This window comes from Mobula birostris, chromosome 1, assembly GCF_030028105.1.
Source record: "Mobula birostris isolate sMobBir1 chromosome 1, sMobBir1.hap1, whole genome shotgun sequence".
Lineage (NCBI taxonomy): Eukaryota > Metazoa > Chordata > Chondrichthyes > Myliobatiformes > Myliobatidae > Mobula > Mobula birostris.
In genome coordinates, this window is record NC_092370.1 from 39,656,508 (window position 1) to 39,679,167 (window position 22,660).

Here is a 22,660-nt window from a genome sequence, read left to right on the forward strand (position 1 = left end):
ATTAATATTACACAGAACTAAAACTTGGGACTCTTTTTGTTCAGATTCTAATTAGGGAGCAGTTTTCACCCTTAAAGTGTGTGTGGGGTTTGCATATTCTCCCTGTAATCACACACCCCTCTCAGTTTGGGTTTCCTTTGTGTGACAAGCATGTGTTGTTGATAAGTTGGGTACTTTAAATTATCAGCTATTATAGGTGGGTATTGGGAGGATCGAGAGAAGTTAATGAGGTATGTGAAAAAAGAATAGGTGGCAGGGAAAAAAAGTAGGAATTGATAGAAATTCTGAGAACTGGCATAGACTCAGTGGACAGTGGCCTCATGTTCCATGTCAGAATGAGAGGTGAAGGTATGACTTTATTTATTAAATAATTACTATTTTATTTAATTATCCACCTTGGGAATGACTGGTGTTTAATGTGGTTAAAACCTCTAAAGTTGGTGAACAAACTTGACATTTAAATTCCCTAATGTAAAAGCTACATGTTGCCAATAGTTAGCAATAACAGTTTCTGAAAGTACTTTGAATACAGAGATGTATTTAGGGAAGTCTGAAACATTTTTCTTTCATTTGGTTAAATTTGAAAAATACTCCAGTGTACTTTAATGGAAATTGAATTTTTTTAAAACTGAGAATTGGCTGTTCAGACACAGGACAAGATACAACAAAGTCAGCATGGTTTCCTTAAGGGAAAATTTGGCCTGACAAACCTGTTGGAATTCTTTGAGGAGATTAGATGTAGAATAGATAAAAGGGATACAGTGGAAGTTGTATATTTGGACTTTTAGAAGGCCTTTGACAAGGTGCCACACATGAGGCTGCTTACGAAGTTAAAGAGCCTATGGTATTACAGGAAAGTTACTAACATGGTTAGAGCATTGGCTGATTAGTAGGAGGCAGCGAGTGGGAATGAAAGGATCCTTTTCTGGTTGGCTGCCAGTGACTAGTGGTGTTCCGCAGGGGTCTGTGTTGGGACCACTTCTTTTTATGCTGTGTATAAATGATTTAGATGATGAAATAGATGGCTTTGTTGCCAAGTTTGCAGATGATACAAAGGTTGGTGGAGGGGCAGGTAGTGTTGAGGAAATGGGTAGGATGCAGAAGGACTTGGACAGATTAGGAGAATGGGCAAGAAAGTGGCAAATGAAATACAATGTTGGAAAATGCATGGTTATGCACTTTGGTAGTAGAAATAAATGTGCAGACTATTTTCTAAGTGGGGAGAAAATATCTGTGATGCAAAGGGACTTGGGAGTCCTTGTGCAGAACATTCTAAAGTTTAACATGCAGGTAGAGTCCGTGGTGAGGAAGACAAATGCAGTGTTGGCATTCATTTCAAGAGGTCTAGAATACAAGAGCAAGGATGTGATGCTGAGGCTTTATAAGGCACTGGTGAGGCCTCGAGCATTGTGAACAATTTTTGGCTCCTCATCTAAGAAAAGATATGCTGGCATTGGAGAGGGTTCAGAGGAGTTCACAAGAATGTTTCTAGTAATGAAAGGGTTATCATGAGGAACGTTCGATGGCTCTGGGTCTGTACTCACTGGAATTTAGAAGGATGGGGGGGAATCTCATTGATATTAAAAGGCCTAGACACGGTATATATGGAGAGGATGTTTCCCATGGTGTGGGAGTCTAGGACAAGAGGGCACTGCCTCAGGATAGAGGGATGTCCATTTAAATCAGATGTGGAGAAATTTCTTTAGCCAGAGGGTGGCGAATTTGTGAAATTTATTACCACAGGCAGCTGTGGAGATCAGGTCATTGGGTGTATTTAAGGCAGAGCTTGATAGGTTCTTAATTGGACGTGGCATCACTGGGGAGTGGGGCTGAGGAGGGGAAATAAGATCAGCCATGATTGAAAGGCGGAACAAACTTGAGGGTCAAGTGGCCTAATTCTGATCCTATGTGTTATGGTCTTATGGCTGGATTGAGAATGGAAGAAAAAATTAAGTTGGTTAATTATAGTGGGTAGTTATTACAGTGAAAGAGCAAAATAGAAAATACAGATGGCTAGACTTTATTGGTGGAAATAAAGAACAGACTGTTTAATTAGATCAAAAGGTTCTGTACTGTCCGTCTAAAATCTGCAAGTAAGAATACTGCCATTAATGTAAACTATTTTCAAAGTTGCCTACAGCACAAGAACACTAATTTGAGTCAAATTATCCATTCTTCATGGTGTACTTGCTTGCCATAAACTCCCTTCAGTCACTTCATTTGAATCCCATGTCAGATTCTAGTTGCATTTAAATTATTCTAGTTGCAAATTGTATGTTGTAACACACACAAAATGCTGGAGGAAGTCTGTAGGCAGCATCTATGGGGGGGGAGAAAAAGTACAGCTGATGTTTTGGGGCTGTTCAATGGTCTTGCAACAGCAGGATATGGCTACTCGAGCATGATAGTTTTCGTTTTTGTGTATTCTGCCTGATGAAAGGGGAAAAAAGAGATAATTTTAGATGTATTTGAATTGTGTGTCAAGACATTAAAAGGGTATTGGTTGATCTGATCTAGAACAAGAGGAGCCGTATGTAGAATTAGAAAATAAACATTGATAAGTTACAGGGTGTTTTACATACTGTCTCAATAGATGAACAGTTCAGTCGTGGGAAGAAACAAGGAGTAATGGATGAAAGCAGAATTCAGGGACTTAAGTTTGAGTTATATAACCACCACAAAAGAGTCATAAGTGAACAATATAGTCCTGGTAATATTGTAAAATGTGAATTATGTATTTAACATTCATTACTTAAAAGTGACCTAACCCTTGATCAGTTGGCTATTAAATATTGATTGTTAGATTCTCAGGAGGTGGAGGATGAGATCAAGTGCGTGCTGCAGATTGGTTGAGATTTCAGCAAAGAAAATGTGCAAATGAAGCCTGTAGTTGCAACTGTCAATCAGCTGAACTCTTGAAAGATTTCTGGAACATATCATTCAGCTAGTTAGTTATTTGTTTCAGTTATGGTTGAAGTTTAAAGGCATATTTTGTGGTGGTTGTTTTGTAATTGTGATGCATCAATGTGAATGTGCCAATTCATTATCAAAGGTTCCTGTTGAAATGTATAGCTACCTGAAATTTCCTTTTATAGAAAGGAAAATTTGGGAAAATAATGGGGCTACAAATTCATTGGATGCTTGCTATTGTACTACCTACTTTTTTTAATTTTCTTATAGACCTTCACAAACTCTTCTAATCTTTGGATCCCTTCATCTGGGTGGGAAGAACGATACCTGGAGGTACTATTGAAGTGTTTGTGTTTGTGTTGTGTGTATGTATATGTATATATGTAAATAAAAAATATATAGTATTTACATATGTAAAAAGCTTGGTGTACATTTTAAAGGGAGTCTGTGCACACATCTTAATCTTTTCCATCATAAATTATAATGAGAATGTTCTCAACAGGACTTTCATTCTTAATTGTACTTCATAGGTGGAGTTGCTGCCATGGCGCTAGTGCCTGGCAAATAAGTTTACAAGGAAATTTCAATATAAATGTGGGCAAGTATTTGTCAGATGCTTTACTATAAAATGTGCGATGAATTTCATCTGTGTATGGATGCATCAAGTTCCCTTTATCCTTTCCCCTTTGTTTTGACACTGGGGTGTCCATAGGAAATAAATCAATTATATTTGTATTTTACTGGTAATATAATGCAAACCTGTAATACACATGTGCTTGCATGATGCTCTGCCATTGTATTTGTGTTTATCTTTCTTTCCTCACTCCCTCTTCTCTCTTCTCCACCCCTCCTCTGTCCCCCACACATTTGCCTTGGGTATTTTGTTGATAAATGAAATGTACATGTCTTTAGTAGAGTCAGCATTTATTGAGTATATCTGCATCCACTTGACAAGGTAACTTTCCATTTTAAATTACATTTGGAGAAAGTACTCCTAAGAACCTACTGGATAGTGATTTCTGTCACTTTGACTCAGTGAAGTGAAAAAGCAACAGTACAAGTCAGTGCACATCACCCCAGGAAATGCTGGAGAAATACTCTGCCTTGGCCATCCACTCTGCCCACTTGATGGGGAAGATCTGAGGGTATTTTGTTAATAATGTAATGGCTAAACTAACTCTGAAGTCTGAAGATTTCTGATTTGGTAAACTATGCATGCAGTAGAGAAGTGCAAGTTTCAGTTTTCAGTTAATATTATTTTGAAGATTGATACAAAGACACTTCAATTGAGATTTCTGATTGTGTCTGAAACTTCAATATTTTTTATTGTTGTAGACATAGACTTATTATGATGATCTCATAGAGGGATAAAATGGAGTGTTCAAGAACACCTGTTCGATAACTATGACTGCCGTATGTGGCTGGGCATCAAGGGCATTGTGGATGATGCAAGGAAAAACAGCGTTGACTGCACCCTGAACTTTTATCCATGCTTTGAGACATGCAGTGCATATCTCAGCACATGTTCCATGAAAGCTAGGTGAGCAGCCACTGTGAACAGCAGCAGAAGTGAGGTCTCTGCAGAGAGTATGACGGTCGGGCCAGACAACGTCCTGGGCAGAGTACTCAGGAAGTGTGCACACCAGCTCACTGACATTATCACGGACATCTTCAGCACTTCATTCATCCAGGCTGCTGACCTTGCATGTTTCAAATCAGCAATCATCATCCCTGTACCAAAGGACTCTACACCTTCAGAACTAAATGACTACTGTCCGGTGACACTGCCCATCATCATGAAGTGCTTTGAACAGCTGATAATGGCATATATCAAAAACTCCATTCCTGCCTCATTGAACACTCACTAATATGCTTACCAACAGAACTGCTGTATGGCAGATGCCATTGTATCTGTCGTGCAGCTGGTCCTGACACCTAGAAAACAAGGATGCTTATCAGAACTCATGTTTGCATACCTCGACTTAGTTTTATCCTCTCTGGTTCAGTCCCTTCAACCTACATCTGTGACACTTCACACGCTCTTGATCTTTTCAATGATTTCAAGTTCCCTGGCCCCAAGCATCTTATTTTCACCATGGTTGCCGTCCCTATACATCTCCATGCCCCACCAGGAAGGCCTCAGAACTTTCCGTTGCTTTCTGGATGCCAGTCCCAGTCCACCACCATTCTCCTCCATCTGGTGGAACTTGTCCTCACTCTCAGTTATTTCTCCTTTGGCTCCTCCCACTTCCTTCCTACTAAAGGTGTAGCCATGGGTTCCAGCTATGCCTGCCTTTCTGTTGGCTATGTGGAACAGTCTGTGTTTCAAGCCTACACTGGTGTTACTCCCTCAATTTTCCTCTGCTACATCGACCGCGTTGGTGCTGCTTCTTGCACCCATGCGGAGCTTGTTTACATCATCAACTTTACCTCCAACTTGGTCTCTCTTTCTATCTCTAGAGACAGCTTATCTACTGATATCTATTATAAACCCACTGATTTTCACAGCTACCTGAACTATTCCTCTTCCCACCCTGTTACTTGTAAGGATGCCATCTCTTCTCAATTCCTCCATCTCTGCTGGATCAGCTCTCAGGATGAGGCTTCACATTCCAGAACGAACATGTCCTCCAAAGAGAGGGGCTTCCCTTCTTCCACCCTTAATGCTGCCCTCAACTGCACCTCTTCCATTTCGTGCACATCTACCCTCACCCCATCCCCCCGCCACCCCACCAGTGATGGGGTTCCTCTTGTCCTCACCTACCACCCCACCAGCCTCTGCATCCAGCACATAATTCTCTGTAACTTCTACCATCTCCAATGGGATCCCACCACCAAGCACACCTTTCCCTAGCTCCCCCCCCCACACCCCCACTTTCTGCTTTCTGCAGGAATTGCTCCCTACGTGACTCCCTTATCCATTCTTCTGTCACGATGAGGCCACACTCAGGTTGGAGGAGCAACCTCTATTCTGTCTGGGTAGCCTCCAACCTGATGGGATGAACAATGATTTTTCAAACTTCTGGTAATTCTCCCCCCACCTTCAATATTCCCCATACCCTCTTACCTTGTGTCCTTACTTGCTCATCACCTCCCTCTGGTGCTCCTCACCCTGTTCTTTCTTCCATGGCCTTCCGTCCTATCAGATTTCCCCGTTTCCAGCCCTATATCTATTTCTCCAATCGACTTCTCAGCTCTTTACTTTATCCCTCTCTCTTCCTGGTTTCACCTATCACCTTCTGTTTCTTCCTCCTCATCTTCTAACACTGACTCCTCAGCTTTTTTTCCTCCAGTCCTGATGAAGGGTCTTGGCCCGAAATGTCGACTAAACTCCTTTCCATAGATGCTGCCTGGCTTGCTGAGTTCCTCTAGCATTTTGTGTGTGTTGCTTAGATTTCCAGCATCTGCAGATTTTCTCCTCTTTATCAGAATGCTGTTTCTGGATTTCAGTTCAGCATTCAACGCTATTGTTCCACAGATCTTGGTGAGCAAACATTTATTCCTCAGTCTAAGTACACCACTGTCGAACTGGGTGTTGGACAATTTAACAAACAGACCTCCTAGTCAAGATGAATAACTACTCCTCCCTCCCCATCAGCTTCGACACAGGTGATTCCAGGACTGTGTGCTGGGCGTATTGCTATGCACCAGGGATAGGCAACCTACAGCCCGCAGGCCAGATCCGGCCCGCGAGCAAATATTGGGGTACTATGCTTATCTGGGCCGCGAGCGATTTATTTTTATTTTTATTTTTATTTATATATATATATATATATATACTCCCTTCCCTTCCCTTCCCTTCCCTTCCCTTCCCTTCCCTTCCCTTCCCTTCCCTTCCCTTCCCTTCCCTTCCCTTCCCTTCCCTTCCCTTCCCTTCCCTTCCCTTCCCTTCCCTTCCCTTCCCTTCCCTTCCCTTCCCTTCCCTTCCCTTCCCTTCCCTCCCCTCCCCTCCCCTCCCCTCCCCTCCCCTCCCCTCCCCTCCCCCTCCCCCTCCCCCTCCCCCAATCTGAGTGTTTGATGCGACCACACTGATGGACATGCATGGTGTCTTTTTACACCGGCCCCAGGTTCTGTTTTGTTCCAAACCAAACACTGGTATATACGAATGACAGGAAGGTAGACTACCTTATTAATATGTATTAGATACTCTCCATGCACGTGCAGGTTTTCAGATGGGATCATTCAAATCTGTGAACAGAAACAGCATCACTGTGTATTAACAAGAAATCCACGCTAAGTATCCAGATATTTACATGATATTTACATACTTGTTGAATAACTCACGTTTCGAAATAAAATCGAAGAAAAAGATTCCAATGGCAACGAATGCAAAACGCAGTAAGGTAGACACTGAGTGCCGAAATTTCCAAGTCACTTGGACACTAGATTACTTATTCATTGAGCAAGCTGGGAAACCAGTTTGTCTTATTTGCCTAGAAAATGTTGCTGTAAAGAAGGTGGCAAATACCAGGCAACATTACAAGACCCGCCATAGTGGAAATTTTAACAAGTTTACTGGGCAAGCAAGAAAAGATGAAGTTGAGCGAATGAAGGCTAGTTTTGGAAAACAAACGTCATTTTTTGCCAAGAAAAGCAGTGAAAATGAAGGAAATACCCATGCCAGCTACGAAGTCTCAAAATGTTTTGCAGAAAAGATGAAGCCTTTTACAGATGGAGAGTTTGTCAAATCTGGATAATGTCTTGCCCTTGGCATCAACAAGTCTGACACCCAATATTGAGAAGCTTTCAAGTAACAAACAGCATCAAGTTTCACATTGATTTATCGACTGTTTGTATTAACATTTTCTTTTTTATTATACTTAATTTACCACCATTCAATACATCATGTTCATATGTTTTATGTTTAAAGATTCTTTGTGTCCTTTTAATATATTCAAAAGATGCCTTGATTGAAGTAAATTGTAACTAAACTGAGTTCTTTGATTACTAATTGGCATCCTGGTTAAGCACAAGTGATTTTCTAGCATGCGTTATTCATTAATTTGAGGCAAAGCATACTAGATGTATTTAACTGGATAATTCCCATATTTCAAGTTTTTATGCAACACACATAAAAGTTGCTGGTAAACGCAGCAGGCCAGGCAGCATCTCTAGGAAGAGGCACAGTCGACGTTTCAGGCCGAGACCCTTCGTCAGGACTAACTGAAGGAAGAGTGAGTAAGGGGTTTGAAAGTTGGAGGGGGAGATCCAAAATGATAGGAGAAGACAGGAAGGGGAGGGATGGAGCCAAGAGCTGGACAGGTGATGGGCAAAAGGGATACGAGAGGATCATGGGACAGGAGGTCTGGGAAGAAAGACGGGGGGGCGGGGACCCAGAAGATGGGCAAGAGGTATATTCAGAGGGAGAAAAAGGAGAGTGAGAGAAAGAATGTGTGTATAAAAATAAGTAACAAATGGGGTACGAGGGGGAGGTGGGGCATTAGCGGAAGTTAGAGAAGTCGATGTTCATGCCATCAGGTTGGAGGCTACCCAGACGGAATATAAGGTGTTGTTCCTCCAACCTGAGTGTGGCCTCATCTTTACAGTACAGGAGGCCGTGGATAGACATGTCAGAATGGGAATGGGATGTGGAATTAGAATGTGTGGCCACTGGGAGATCCTGCTTTCTCTGGCGGACAGAGCGTAGGTGTTCAGCAAAGCGGTCTCCCAGTCTGCATCGGGTCTCGCCAATATATAAAAGGCCACATCGGGAGCACCGGACGCAGTATATCACCCCAGCCGACTCACAGGTGAAGTGTTGCCTCACCTGGAAGGACTGTTTGGGGCCCTGAATGGTGGTAAGGGAGGAAGTGTAAGGGCATGTGTAGCACTTGTTCCGCTTACACGGATAAGTGCCAGGAGAGAGATCAGTGGGGAGGGATGGGAATCTGTTACTTATTTTTATACACACATTCTTTCTCTCACTCTCCTTTTTCTCCCTCTGTCCCTCTGAATATACCCCTTGCCCATCCTCTGGGTCCCCCCCCCCCCCCCGCCTTCCTTGTCTTTCTTCCCGGACCTCCTGACCCATGATCCTCTCGTATCACTTTTGCCTATCAACTGTCCAGCTCTTGGCTCCATCCCTCCCCCTCCTGTCTTCTCCTATCATTTTGGATCTCCCCCTCCCCCTCCAACTTTCAAATCCTTTACTCACTCTTCCTTCAGTTAGTCCTGACGAAGGGTCTCGGCCTGAAACGTCGACTGCACCTCTTCCTACAGATGCTGCCTGGCCTGCTGCGTTCACCAGCAACTTTTATGTGTGTTGCTTGAATTTCCAGCATCTGCAGAATTCCTGTTGTTTGCGTTTCAAGTTTTTTGGCATTTTTCTGGCCCACCGTCCACTCATTAATACATGATCCGGCCCACAGAAGCAAAAAGGTTGCCGACCCCTGCTATACACTCTGCTCACACATGACTACACAGTCAAACACCTGAGCAATCACATCGTCATGTTCGTCAGTGACACACAGTAGTGGGGCTCATCACCAGCAACGATGAGACGTCCAATGTAGAGGAGGTGGAAGGGCTCGAAGCCTGGTGCCAGACAAAAAACCTCTCCCTTAAGTCAACAAGACAAGTGAGACGGATATTGACTTAAGGGGAACTCGTACCACTCACCCCTCCTTATATATCAGCTGCACAGCAGAGAAAACTGCAAGCAATTTTAAACTCCTGGGAGTGCTTATCACACAACCTCTCGGGATCGCAGAACACAGCCTACACGGTCAAGAAATCTCTTCAATATCTCTGCTTTCTGAGGTGGTGTAAGAGCTGGACTTTGCACATCCAGGTTCATGTCAACCTACAGTGGAAAGCGTCCTGACAAGCTGCATCACTTAAAGCTACATCTCTAATTTTCTTATCTTCAATAAATTTCCTATGGAAAGGAACCTAATCTTACAAGCTAATTGAAAACTTCATTTTGCAGCAACTAGATTTTGAACCAAGGCCTCCCAAACCACAATGGTTGAGAAGCTGTGTAGATATTGTTTGTGTTTGTAAATGCCCAAAGGCTGGGCTTTCATATGTTGTTGACTTATTCACTGAAGCACATAAAAAGAGACCACTCTGCCAACAATTCTCATTGCATTTCAGACACTTTTTTTTAGTTCTGTATGACCTAGCTCTGGGATGAGCTGTATTTACACTATGATTGGGGCAATATTACAAAGATAACTGCAAAGTCCTTCAGTGCGGTTGATCAGAATAGCATTTTATATTGGGCAAACAATCTTCAAAGCATGTAGGTTTTTTTCTGTTTATGACTATTTCTCAAGATTTTTGAGTAATTCCTTCCTTGTAAAGTTGAAGGAATTTTTGAATGTCAATAAATCACTTTTTTGTCTTTTTGGTGCTTGATTCTTTGGCCAACTTGGATGTGTACAGTCAATTTTTAAAGGAAAGTGTTGATGCCTGTGATGAAGAATTGCACTATGCTTGATAAATTGCACTGTGTTTGTACATATTGAAACAATATGGGGATTGGTTTGTTGTGCATCATCATTTCCAGCTGTAATGACTCAATTTGACTGAACCACCAGTCAGCTTTTATGACACCCCGGCCAGCTACTGCGAACAACAAGCTGTTACGACTGTTACGGTAGACCTGCTGTACCTGTAGTAATTGGAGTCCAGTATAGTCTTATGATTTAAAAAAAAAACACATTTAACAATGAAAGAAGCACCTTTGGTTAGCCTCTGAGAGGCTACTACATCTACATGTGCTGCCATCTTACCAGAAGAGAGTATATTTTTAAGATTATTATTGTAAGAAACCTGTTGGCATGCAACCAACCCTAAAATTGTGTATTGTAAGTGTTTACCAAAAATTTCAAACTTTATGTACTATAAATATCATACTTTAACCTCTTGCTTCAGCAGTCTGAGATACCTACCTGCTTCAAGTAGGCTTCAATTATACTGGTGCCTAAGATGCATACATCAGGATGCATCTTATCAACTACAGCTCAGCATTCAATATTATCATTCTGTGGCGACCCACTTCCCAGCGCACTCGAACCGGCTCACAAAACGGTGTGCGCCGGCAGAGAGGCCGGCTCCAAAAAGGGCACCAGGCCATCTTCACCAGCAGGGGGAAAACCCGCGCACGGGAAGGGTCTGCGAATACGCATTCTCCACAGCAGTCCCTCCCGGGGAAGGCAGGAATGGGAAGGCTTTAAAGGAGGCAGCAAAGTTTGAATAAATCTCTTTTTTTTTCACAACTACAACTCACTGACTACATGTCGTTATTCTAGCGCTGTGTGTAGCACACCGCTACAATTCCCTCAAAACTAATTAAAAAGCTCAAGACCTTGGTCTCAATACCTCCTTGTGCAATTGGATCTTCAATTTCCTCACTTGCAGACCCGGTCAGTTGGGATTGGCACAGCATCTCCGTGATCTCAGTCTGCACAGGTGTATGAAAAGGCTGTGTGATTAGCCCCCCTGCTCAACACCCTTTACACCTATGACTATGTGGCTAAGTACAGCTCCAATGCCATATTCAAGTTGCTGACGATACCACTATTGTAGGCCAAATCAAAGTTGGTGATGAATCAGCATATAGGAGGGAAATTGAACATCTGGCTAAGTACCTCTTACTCAATGTCAGCAAGACCAAAGATCTGATTTATTGACTTAAGGGGGAGGAAACCAGAGGTCCATGAGTCATTCCTCATCGGAGGAGGAGAGGGTCAGCAACTTTAAATTCCTGGATTCAGCACGTAAGTGCAATTACGAAGGAAGCATGGCAGCACCTCTACTATCTTGGGAGTTTGCAGAGTTTCGGCATGACATCTAAAACTGGAAAAACTTTTATAGATGTGTAATGGAGAGTATATTAACTGGCTGCATCACAGGTTGTTATGGAAACAAATGAATTACTTTCATTAATTCTATTATGGTTACTATTCTAGTATGGATTTATTGAGTATGCCCACAAGAAAATGAATCTAGGATTGTATGTGGTGATATGTGTACTTGATAATAAATTTACTTTGAACTGTATTATTGGTTCTTTTCATAATTTAGAATGGGGTTGTTAATTTAGATGCCATTACTAATAGCTCCCAAGACATGGCTAGTCCAATTTTAGTGAATGGTGAGTGAAAATTGTGGCACAGAACTTAGCAGATACTCATGAAATGCCATTTCATGAAAGCCATATGCACTACGCTATGTCCACTAGTGACTGGATATTGCAGATTCATAGAATTGTGACCTAATCAGTTGGTTGCTTTGTAGAACTCAGTTTATATCAGTAGTTCCCAAAGTGGGTAATGTTGCCCCTTCCCATGGGGTGGTGGGAGTTTTGAAGGGGGCAATAAAGATAAAGGAGTTAGTGGGGGGGGGAGTGCTTGGTAGAAAGGGAGGCAGCTGAGAGATTACAGGCTTTAAGAAATTAATGACTTATTATAAACATTTGACTCTCAGTAACTCGTAATTGATTACAATGATCACGTTATCACCTGCTCCCTTATTAAACCACTATTCTTTGAGACTTTGCTGGAAGTGCATTATAGTTGTTGAAAAGCAATATGACACTTCTACTTGGCATGTCATGAGAAGTCTGGACTGAAGATATTGTTATTTTTGTGCCTGGCCTGTGCATTATTGCCATTCATTACTGTAGAGCTCTTAGCTCGTGCAATTCCCATACTCTAATCACACAGTACCACAATTCCTATGAATCAGGGTATGACATTCAATGGGGTAAAGTTCAGAATCTGCCCTTTTGAATGGTCTTGATCGCATTTCTCTAGCCCGCAGCCCAACGGAGAGAGCACTGCCCACTTTATATACCTTTCAGCAGAAAGTGAGATTTTGCTTGAGCTCTGATGGCATCATAATTTTCCTTTTTATTGATTGTCATGCTTGAGGTTGGACTTGAACAATAGGTGATTGACTGTGGTTGTTAATTCATAATAAAAATGGCAGAAGCAAACCAAATTAAAAAGGCACGTAGACAGTATAGTGTGGAGTATTTGAAATATGGACTTGGACTAGCACCTAACATCCAACAGTAGCCAATATGTCGTGTCAAAACCTTTTTCAGATGAGGCCGTGAAACCATCGTAGGCTCCTTAAACACTTGAAGAGAATACTCTCTGATAAAGCAAACAAGAACTTTGCTTATTTTCAGTCACTTCGTAAAAACTTCCAGAAACGGAAAACACTTCAAAACATGTTTGCCTGCACTTCACAATAAAAGTGATACAATATTTCATTGCTAATTCTGGAAATTGGAGTACCAGTATTGTAGGCCTGACAATTGGAGGACCGATTCTGCCAACAGTAAAGGAGGTTCTGAGTGATTTTGCGAAAGTCACCAGACCAAATATTTCAAATGATTCCACTCAGCAACAACTTTGTTCAAAGGCTGGAATGTGGCAGACACATTGTGCTACGTACTTAGGACAACAGAATTTGCTCTGCGGTTGAATGAGTCAACTTCGCCAGGCAACAAATCTTCACTTCTTGGTTATGTTTGTTTCATAAAAGATGAAAGCATGGTTCAAGAGTTTTTTGCAAGGGAACTGGAAACGGAAGGGAGTCAATGTTTTGGGTTATTAAGCAATTTTTCAAAGAAGGATGTTCTGGTCACCAGCATTTTTGCTTGTGCAACTGATGGACCATCAATGACAGGATGCCACCTTGAGATTATTACTTTCTCGAAAAAAGCTGTATTTAACGTATTTACTATACATAGTGTAATTGCACAAATCATTAAATACTGTTATCACGGTAGTAAATAAATGAGTCCCATGCTCTCAATTCTCCACTATTTCGAGAGCTTTACGTCAAATAGCTCAAGAGGAAACTGCCTGAGATGCTTTTATACACTTTTTGAAACTGTTAAAATTCTTTGAAGATCTCAAATGTTTCATTCAGTAATTAGCTTAAGAATATTAGGCATAACATTGCTTATTTGAACTGTTTGCAAAGTTTCATGAAATCAGTGTTCAATTGCAAGGAAATTATGTGAATCTGATTGCTTTTCCAATATTGTATGTAGTGGAGTACAGTTTCAGTGCAGTCACCCAACATCTTTCAAAGCAATGAAATAGACTAAATTACTGAACGTGGGGATCTGATCTCCTTCTGGGTTTCATTCAGCCTGAAGTTGAGAAGCTGATACCACTGCACCAAGCCCATCCATGTTATTGAAAAGTGAAATAGCAGTGAATTTGTCTATTCTATCTGCTGCTCCCGAGGTGGCAGCCTCTACACTGATGACACCCATTGTAAACTGGTGGACCGATTCATGGAGCATCTCCATACCCTCTGCCACAAGTGGGATTCTCCGGTGGCCAAACATTTTAATTCTGATTCCCGTTCTGACACGTCAATCCATGGCCTCCTCTTGTGCCCAGATGAGGATGCCCTCCAACCTGATAATATGAATATCAATTCTATTCCCCTCCCCCACTTCAATTCCCCACTCCGACCTTTTACTACTGGTCCACTCCCTTTTATCAGATTCTTTCTTCAGCCCTTGATCTTTCCTATTCACCTGGCTTCACCTATCTCCTTCCAGCTAGCCTCTTTCCTGTCCCTTCACCTTTGAATTCAGGCACCCTCACCCTCACCCCCACCCCCCTACCACTTCCCTCTCAGTCCTGAAGTAGGGTCTCAGCCCGAAACATCAAATATTTACTGTTTTCTATAGATGATGCTGGACCTGTTGAGTTTGTGCAGTATTGTGTGTTGTTTTGAAGTAATGAATTGTTGGACTACTAATGTACATTCTAAAATTGTTGATGAAAATAAGTTTTACTGTGATTAAATTGAGAAATCATTTTAATGCTGTCAATATAGTGCCAAAATACCCCTACCCCCCCAAAAATTGCAAAAAATGGTCATTTCTTGTACTTTGAGACATACTGAACAACATTTCAAAAGTTGGACAGAAACAGAGCACGAGAAAGTAAAAAAATCTGACGTTACAAAAACGGCCGCCAATGAAAAGAATCGGGCCCATACCTGTCTTATTTTGCTATATTTCACTGTTTCTAACAATGGTATTGCCATAATTGTGGTATAAAATGTGAATGGGAATACCTGCAGGGTGTGTTTTATCGCCAGAACTATGAACTATTATTTCATGACGTCATATAATGTCCTGTTATGAAATCAGATTGCATTCGCAGGATTGACAAAACTGTAACTCGCAAAAAAGATGAACTGGCAGGGACCTCCAAAACCAGCACACTGTGGGTCAACTACCAGCACATGGTAGGGATTGCTAGGGCACTTGTTGCGGCCGATCGAATGGGGTCATGAGAAATGCATCCCAGTGCCATCTCAGCTTGCTTGCTGATATTCGCGGCCGCTGGCCATCTCAATTATCTGAAGTTGGCTCGTCTCTATCTCCAGAAGATGCATGAATTGGAGGATGACAGCCTTGATGTTCATTAGAAGTTCCAGTCTGGGTTCCATGTAGTCAGATGCAGCAGCCAATACTGGGCCGGCCTTGGCTCTGATCTTGTGATAGAACAGACACTAATGTGCTCACTAAAAAGCCAAGGAGGCCTAACGCGAGGAAGTGGGATGTCAGAGTACCAGAGAGCAGTTTGGACTATGCCTTCACTGTGTCATCCTCTTACAACCTTGCCATGCAAGAGTTGACCGCGAATATTTACACAACAGGTAAACAACATAAGGAGTTGTCCACCTCCAGAGTGAGTAGAGATGAGGCTGACCTTGGAAAAAGTCGCAGCAAAACTGGACTGTTACACGCCATTTTCGGATGATAAATCATTGTGCAACGTCATCACAGGGGTTTATGCAAATGAGGATGTCAATGTATATGACCTGTTCGCAATAGGAAATGACATAGTTAGGAAGATGGACTTTTGTGCGAATACGAGGAGTTCGAAGGTCAAGGCACTAGCATCCGGGAGGACAGTCAAAGTTGCTGAAGACCGTACCATAGATCCAGCATGGTTATTTCAGAGGTTCCTTGTTGTGTCACAGACAGGTGATCTCTGCCGAGACGAAGTGATAAACTATGAACTCTGTCCATATCCAATGTCTTTGTTTGAAGCAAAGAACATCTTGCGCCAGCCGGATAACCCACAACTGGCAGAAGCGATAAAGAACTATGTCACCTCCAAATCGGACAATGCTGTCACACAGACGGTCCCAGTGACAGATCACTATGTTATAGATGGGAGATCACTTCTGCACCACTTAAAATGGATGGGGGGGGTGCACTTACAGTTCAATTGCAGATGACTACACCTCATTCACTGTCAAAACACTATGCCAGAGCCACTGTAGTGTTTGACGGTTATGGGGTTGGGCCAAGTATAAAGGACTGTACTCATCAGCGTCGAAGTAGAAATTTGAATGTGAACAAGGTTGAACATTACAGGGGCAACAAAATTCTTTGGAAAAAAGGAGGACTTCTTGTCAAATGAGGCAAACAAGCAGGTAATTATCCTGCTCATCATGGAACGTTTGCGACAGAGAGGCTGCGAAGTGATTCAAGCTGAAGGAGATGCCGACGTTGAGATCGCAAGAGCAGCCATCACAATGTCTGCTTTCAAATCTACCACCCTCATTGGAGAAGACACAGATGTCCTCGTACTCTTGCTCTACCATGTAGTGGTAATAAACTGCACTGAACTTTATTTCCACTTGGACAAGGCGAAATCAAATGCCTATAATATCAAGATCTGTAAGCAGATACTCAGGGAAGCAGCTTGTAATGATCTATTGTTTCGTCATGCCTTTACTGGATGCGACTCAACGTCCAGGGTACTTGGGATCGGAAAGAAGTCGGGGTTCCATAGAATCATCAAGAAAGAAAGGGGAATCAGAGACTGTTTGAAAGCATTCTGTTCACCAAAGCAAAGTCAGAATGTTGTGGAAACCAATAGCTGTGGGGCAATGGTGGCGTTGTTCAATGGAAATCAGAATGACTCCCTGGCATCTATCAGATACAATATGCTCTGCAAGAACTTTGTCATCACGCCTGAACGACTGCCACCAACTACCTCAGCCTGTAAATTTTACTCCCTGCGGACTTACTACCAGGTTATGGAGTGGATGGGCTGTAGTGATGAAATGGAGCCGTCTGAGTGGGGATGGAGGGTAGAAGGGGGAAAACTCATTCCAGTGATGACAGACAAAAGGCCTGCTCCAGAGGTATTTATTCAGATGATTCATGCAACTGTTCGGGAAAGTGCAATACGCTAAAGTGTACCCGCAGAAAGCATGGGCTGGAATGCACCAGTGCATGTGGGCATTGCCAAGATGACAACTGTGACAATATGACAAATGAGCCAGTGATAGAAGAGGATGATGAACAAGACTGCATCTGAGAAGCCATAAGGTAGCATATTATGTGTCACGATGTCAGTACTTAATAGCAGAGTTGTCCCTTGATTATGTCATTAATGACGTCATGACGTCAATACAAATGCAACTTTCATTCCAGGAACTACTGTCATTTAAAAAACATGGGTGAAAAGAGCATTCATTAAAACATCAGGTTTAAAAAAAGACTTGCACTTTGATGGTTATCAGTCAGAATTTTGACGTTTTTCTTGCTTTTTGATGTCATTTTTGGAGACTTCCCTGTGTGTCAAAATTGTTCAACTTTTGATATGTTGTTCCCCACATTGAATAGTACAATAAATGATCATAAAACATTTTTTTTTGCAAGTTTTTTGGGGTTAGGTGGTATATTGACCTGCCTATTTTATTTGCAGCTTTGAATAGATTTGAATTGCAATTATTTGTCACTGCTTTGAATTTGCAGTCCTTATTTTTTTGGCTTCATAAATAAAAATTCTTTATAGTTTCTGTGTAATGGCTGGAAGCTGTGGGGGGGGAACACTGGAGATGTGGTCACCTAAAAGTTGTTTGGGAACCACTGGTTTATGTGGTATGTTGACTTCACTGTTTGATACACGTTGCTTAGAAAGTGCAAGGTTCGTTTCATTTTATAAAAATCTATTAATTCATTCCCTATCATGAAAAATAATTCTACTGAAATTGTGCAAAAAAACTTGAGTTGCTCAATCCACTCTTAAACTCTTTGACATGGTCCATTGGTATGACCTTGCTGTGTACATACATCTATTGATGCTTCTGGACACATCTTCAGTGATGTTCCTGGAATCATCGGGTGCTTTGGGTCTTTCAACATCATACAACCTCCTCCAGGTGACCCAGCCGGGGCTGATCAGACCCCAGCTTGTGTCCACATGGCTAGCTACTTATGACTCCATGGCTCCCCTCTTTTGAGCCACAGCCATCTTTAAGTTACTCTCAGTATTAAAACAGTACTTCATTTTCACAAGATATGGCAGTCCTTAAAGAGAAAATTGCAAATCATTCAGTTCTGTCAAATTGACACATATTTTCATAGCAGAAAATTTTGAGCAGGGTTTTGAACTGAAGTTGACCCCATGTCTACTGATAGTAGCCTAGAATCAAACTTGGAAGGGTAGTAAGCAAAATATTGATCCCTAGTAATGATAGAGGTAAGAAGAGAAGCCGTTGGTAGAAAAACATCATTATAATGTGATCACGGAGAGGAAACCTTGGGGTAAATGATGTTCCTGTGTCATATTTAAGAATGTAGAAGAACAAATGAATGATTTGTATATGTAGTAGATTTCATTTTCCTGAGAAATCCCCGAATTGTTTTACAGCCCCAAGTTTTGTAATATATAAAGTTTGACCGCCAGATTATACATACTAAGATTCCACCAGCCCTAGAATAGCAATGATTTGGATATATATATCCATTGGAGAGATTAAACAGGACCTTTATCTGACGTACCTACTCCGAAGTGTTTGCCTATCTTGGCAAGATTCAAATAGATTGATGGAAAAGGTGAACACTACTTGGGAAGTATATTTGGATTTCGCAGATGAAATAGAAAAAATTGGATAGGTTCAATATCATGACTAGGGCAGAGAGAACCAGAAAGGTGCAGCTTTGAAGAGGGGAAAACCAGAGGAAGCTGAACCTACAGACATTCATGATTGTAGAGTCAGTTCTTTGCTCTTGTAGGGGGAAGACCTCAAGGAACATAGAACCCAAAGATAAAAAATAAATGAGGTAGAGTTTGAACTACTGACAGCATACAAAAAAAAAGTTGGATAGTGTGAGCAGCCTTTTTCAACCTCTTTGCCCTGGGGAAATTCTTGAAATAATTTTCAGGTCTTGAGGGAACTCCTACATAAAAATTATTATATCTAGACCTCACAGTATGTTAGTGTGATCAGTAAGTTGTAGATATAATAATCCAACAATAATTGTTAATACTCTTTTGAGTAGGGAATGAATTTTTAGCCAACTTTTCTTGGGGGTGGGGGGAGGTAAAAAAACTGATAGGTAAGCTAAGTTTACTTTTCTTGAAATTGGTCTTTCTTTCGTTATCATAAATTTAAAAATCTCATAAGGCAAACATAATAAATTTCTTAATTCTGGGTTGAACTTGAGCACACAGGAATTTCACCAACTGAAATGAGACAATTTCTATCCTTGCTCTTGATGCTTGTTAAACAGGAAAAAACTTGCTCCACATGTAAGAGGTTGAAAACTACAGCAAAATGCTCATTGCCTTCCTACAATACTCTTCTTTCACAGAAATCCAGAACTTGTCCGGGGGCAAGTCTGTAAATCTCATCTTAAGTGCATTATCAGTGTGCGGCTCACAAAGTTCTTCCTCTTCTCTCAAAGTCAAGTTTTCAAGCTGAGCAGAAGATTCAGAGAAAGGGTCCCTCATGCAGTCATACACTTGTATTGAAAGGGAGGAAATATTTTGTTCTGCAGTTCTTTCAGGTGATTTTTCAATAAGACTCAAGACTTTCTGATATCCTTCCTCACTCTCAAGCCCAAGCAGCAATGGGAACATTTCAAGATTTCCTTCTGCAACGTGATTTTTCCAAAGATTGCTTCCTTTTAAATCTAAGAATCTTGTCACTTGAAGTCAAATCATTTTCTCCAGGGCCTTGCAAAGAATTGTTCAACTGCTTCATTTGAAGAAAAATATCTGTTAAGTAGGCTAATTTTTGCAGCCATTCTTCATCTTAAAAGCACTTAGCAAAATTATAGCCTACTAGTTTCTTGAAAGTATTCCTGAAATTCACCTTTCAGCTCAAACGCCCTGTTGAGAACTCTTTCTCTGCTAAGCCAACAGCTTTCTGTGTGTAGCAGGAGATTCTTGTGCGATTTATCTAGGTTTTCAGTTTTTTAAGTATTCTCAAGTGAACTGGTCTTAAAGCTACTAAATAACTCACTTCCTGAGTCTTTTTATTGACTGTGACTTTATTTTCAAAAGCTCTAATCTGTTTGTTTTGAGAGATTCCAATAATTGTTTAAAATAATTAGCACTTCTACATGTCATGTGGTTGTGATTTGTAGTTAAGTGTCTTTTCAATTTTGCTGGAGTCATTGCTGTATTTGCAAGTTGTTTGCCACAGACTAGGCACAATGGAATAGGACAACTTGGATCACCAATCCATGTAAAACCCATTGATAAGCCGCTTTTATTGTAAAGATATGGTATTGGCTGATTATTTTAGCGCCGCCCACTGCTTTTGTCTCTAGGACCCAGAAGAGGCTAGTGGACGACTTCTGGGGTAATAGGAGGCATTGGGCCCTCCGATTGCGGAGGGCAGTCAGTCATTCGTGTGTGTGGGCACCCTGCTGGTGGCTCTCCACCTCAGGACCCTGCAGAGATACCTGTATAGTGGCCACTCTCTGAGATGGCATGCACTGGCAACCACACCAGGGACACTGCCCGAAGGAGGGCACGTGGCTTCCAGTGGACAGCATCAGCTGCGCTGCTTTGAAGGAACTGCCTCACTTTTACTGAGAGCTGTTGAGGGTACGGGCTCCAGTTTCACCCAGACAGGGTGCTTCCATGCTAGTGGGAGACTGTGCACTAGCTGTGAGGGGGACTGGTCCCCATCCTCTCACAGAGGGTGTCGAGGGAACTCGGAGAAGTGGAAGGGTTCCTGCTGCACCACCATCTGATGGACTGTTGAACCCAGGCCTTGGGAGAGAGTCCTGCATAATGTGCCCTTCCATGATTCTCCAAAACATTTCTTGTATGGGCTGCTTTTGCACACCTTTCACTTCCTTGCCTTCATCTGCTGACCAGTGTTGCATGGGTGGTCTGTTTTACCATCTGGCAGCAGAGGAGGTCCCCAGTAGAAATCTGTTTATGCAGAGTTCCTTCCCCTGTACATTGGGGACTTGGGATGGAAGGTGTTGCATAGGGCAGTTCCGTGTAACAGGTTTTTAAACTGCTTCACTGACACCCTTCTGCCTGTCCATTTTGTGGCCGGGAGGATTCAGTGTAGCACGCTTATATGGAGTGTGAGGGGTTGCAGCCCCTGTTTGAGTATCTGAAGGGGCTGCTGCTCGGGTTCTGGTTGCACTTCAGCACCGTGCTCCTTGTATACGGGCACACAGTGAGAAGGGGGGAGGGGGAGGGAGGAGGATTCACTGGACTGGCCAAGATGGCCATTCACAGGTATAGGTGCGGAAAGTCAAGATCTCTGCCAGGGCAAACTGCCTGCCTCTCTTCCAAGGATACGTTCGTGTCCAGCTGTCCTTGGAGAGGGAGTATGCAGTCACAATGGGTACAGTGGGGGATTTCCAGGAGCGGTGGGCCCTTCAAGGAATTGACAGTTCTTATAGACAATAGTAATCTTATTTTTATTCACTGTCTTGTAAATAATGTTTGTACTTGGTGTATTTGTTGTGTAAATAAACTTTTATAGTTTTGTTAAAGAAAGAGAGACGGACTTTTTTGTGTCCGTTGTTGCACCAATGCGGTGAAATGACTCAGAAGATGGTAATTCTCCATCACTAACCTTATCAGAATTATCCATAGACCTAGACCTTGAATCCTCCTCTTCCGCCTCACATGTCCGCTTCAAAAATCACCACACTGAACCGCCTTTAAAATTAAATATTCCCTCCAATTCTCTACTCCAGTGGTAAAGTTTGTTCGCTCCCGTAAGTCAGTTGGCAGTGCGTAAGGGGAAGTTCGGGGAGATAATTCAGAAGGGAGAGACTGGGGTCACAGCCCAAGTTGTGCAAATCCATTCAATGCTCGGAAAACACACTTCACGCTTCTCATCAGCCTATCATCGTCCCCTCTGTGCAATACAGCGCTCTCCAATTATCAATGGCCTCACCTATCTTGCCTTTAAAACCTGAGAATGGACTCAAGCAAGTAAACGTGATCCTACTGTGCACTGCTACACTGGGCTGAGCGATCTCTAACGAGATTGCTGATGGGGCTGCTGGGTCACCACCCACCACTGCGAGCAGTAACATCGTGCACAAGAGAAAATCTGAGCAACACACGCAAAATGCTGGAGGAACTCAGCAGGCCAGGCAGCATCTAGGAAAAGAGTACAGTTGACGTTTTGGGCTGAAACCCTTCGGCAGAACTGGAGAAAAATAACTAAGGAGTAGATTTAAAAGGTGAGGGAGGAGAGAGAAACACAAGGTGATAGATGAAACCTGAAGGAGGAGGTATGAAGTGAAGAACTGGGAAGGAAATTGGTGAAAGAGACAGAAGGCCATGGAAGAAAGAAAAGGGGGGAGGAACACCAGAAGGAGGCGATGGGCAGGCAAGGAGATAAGATGAGAGAGGGAAGCGGTGGGGTGGGGAGGGAGGGAAGGAATTACTGGAAGTTCGAGAAATCGATGTTCACGCCATCAAGTTGGAGGCTACCCAAATGGAATATAAGGTGTTGTTCTTCCAAC

At 42.3% G+C, this 22,660-nt stretch overlaps 1 protein-coding gene across 2 annotated transcripts in view; it reads left to right on the forward strand.

The window, feature by feature from the left end:
- The window catches only part of pde7a (phosphodiesterase 7A), a 170,319-nt gene that overhangs the window by 39,544 nt on the left and 108,115 nt on the right, over positions 1-22,660 (forward strand). Inside the window, exon 4 of one of the 2 annotated variants that reach the window (XM_072254435.1) lies at positions 3,181-3,243. The exons of the other annotated variant lie outside the window; for it this stretch is intronic. Coding sequence (XP_072110536.1) covers positions 3,181-3,243 — 63 coding nt within the window. The remainder of the gene's footprint in view (positions 1-3,180; positions 3,244-22,660) is intronic. 2 annotated transcript variants of the gene reach the window in all.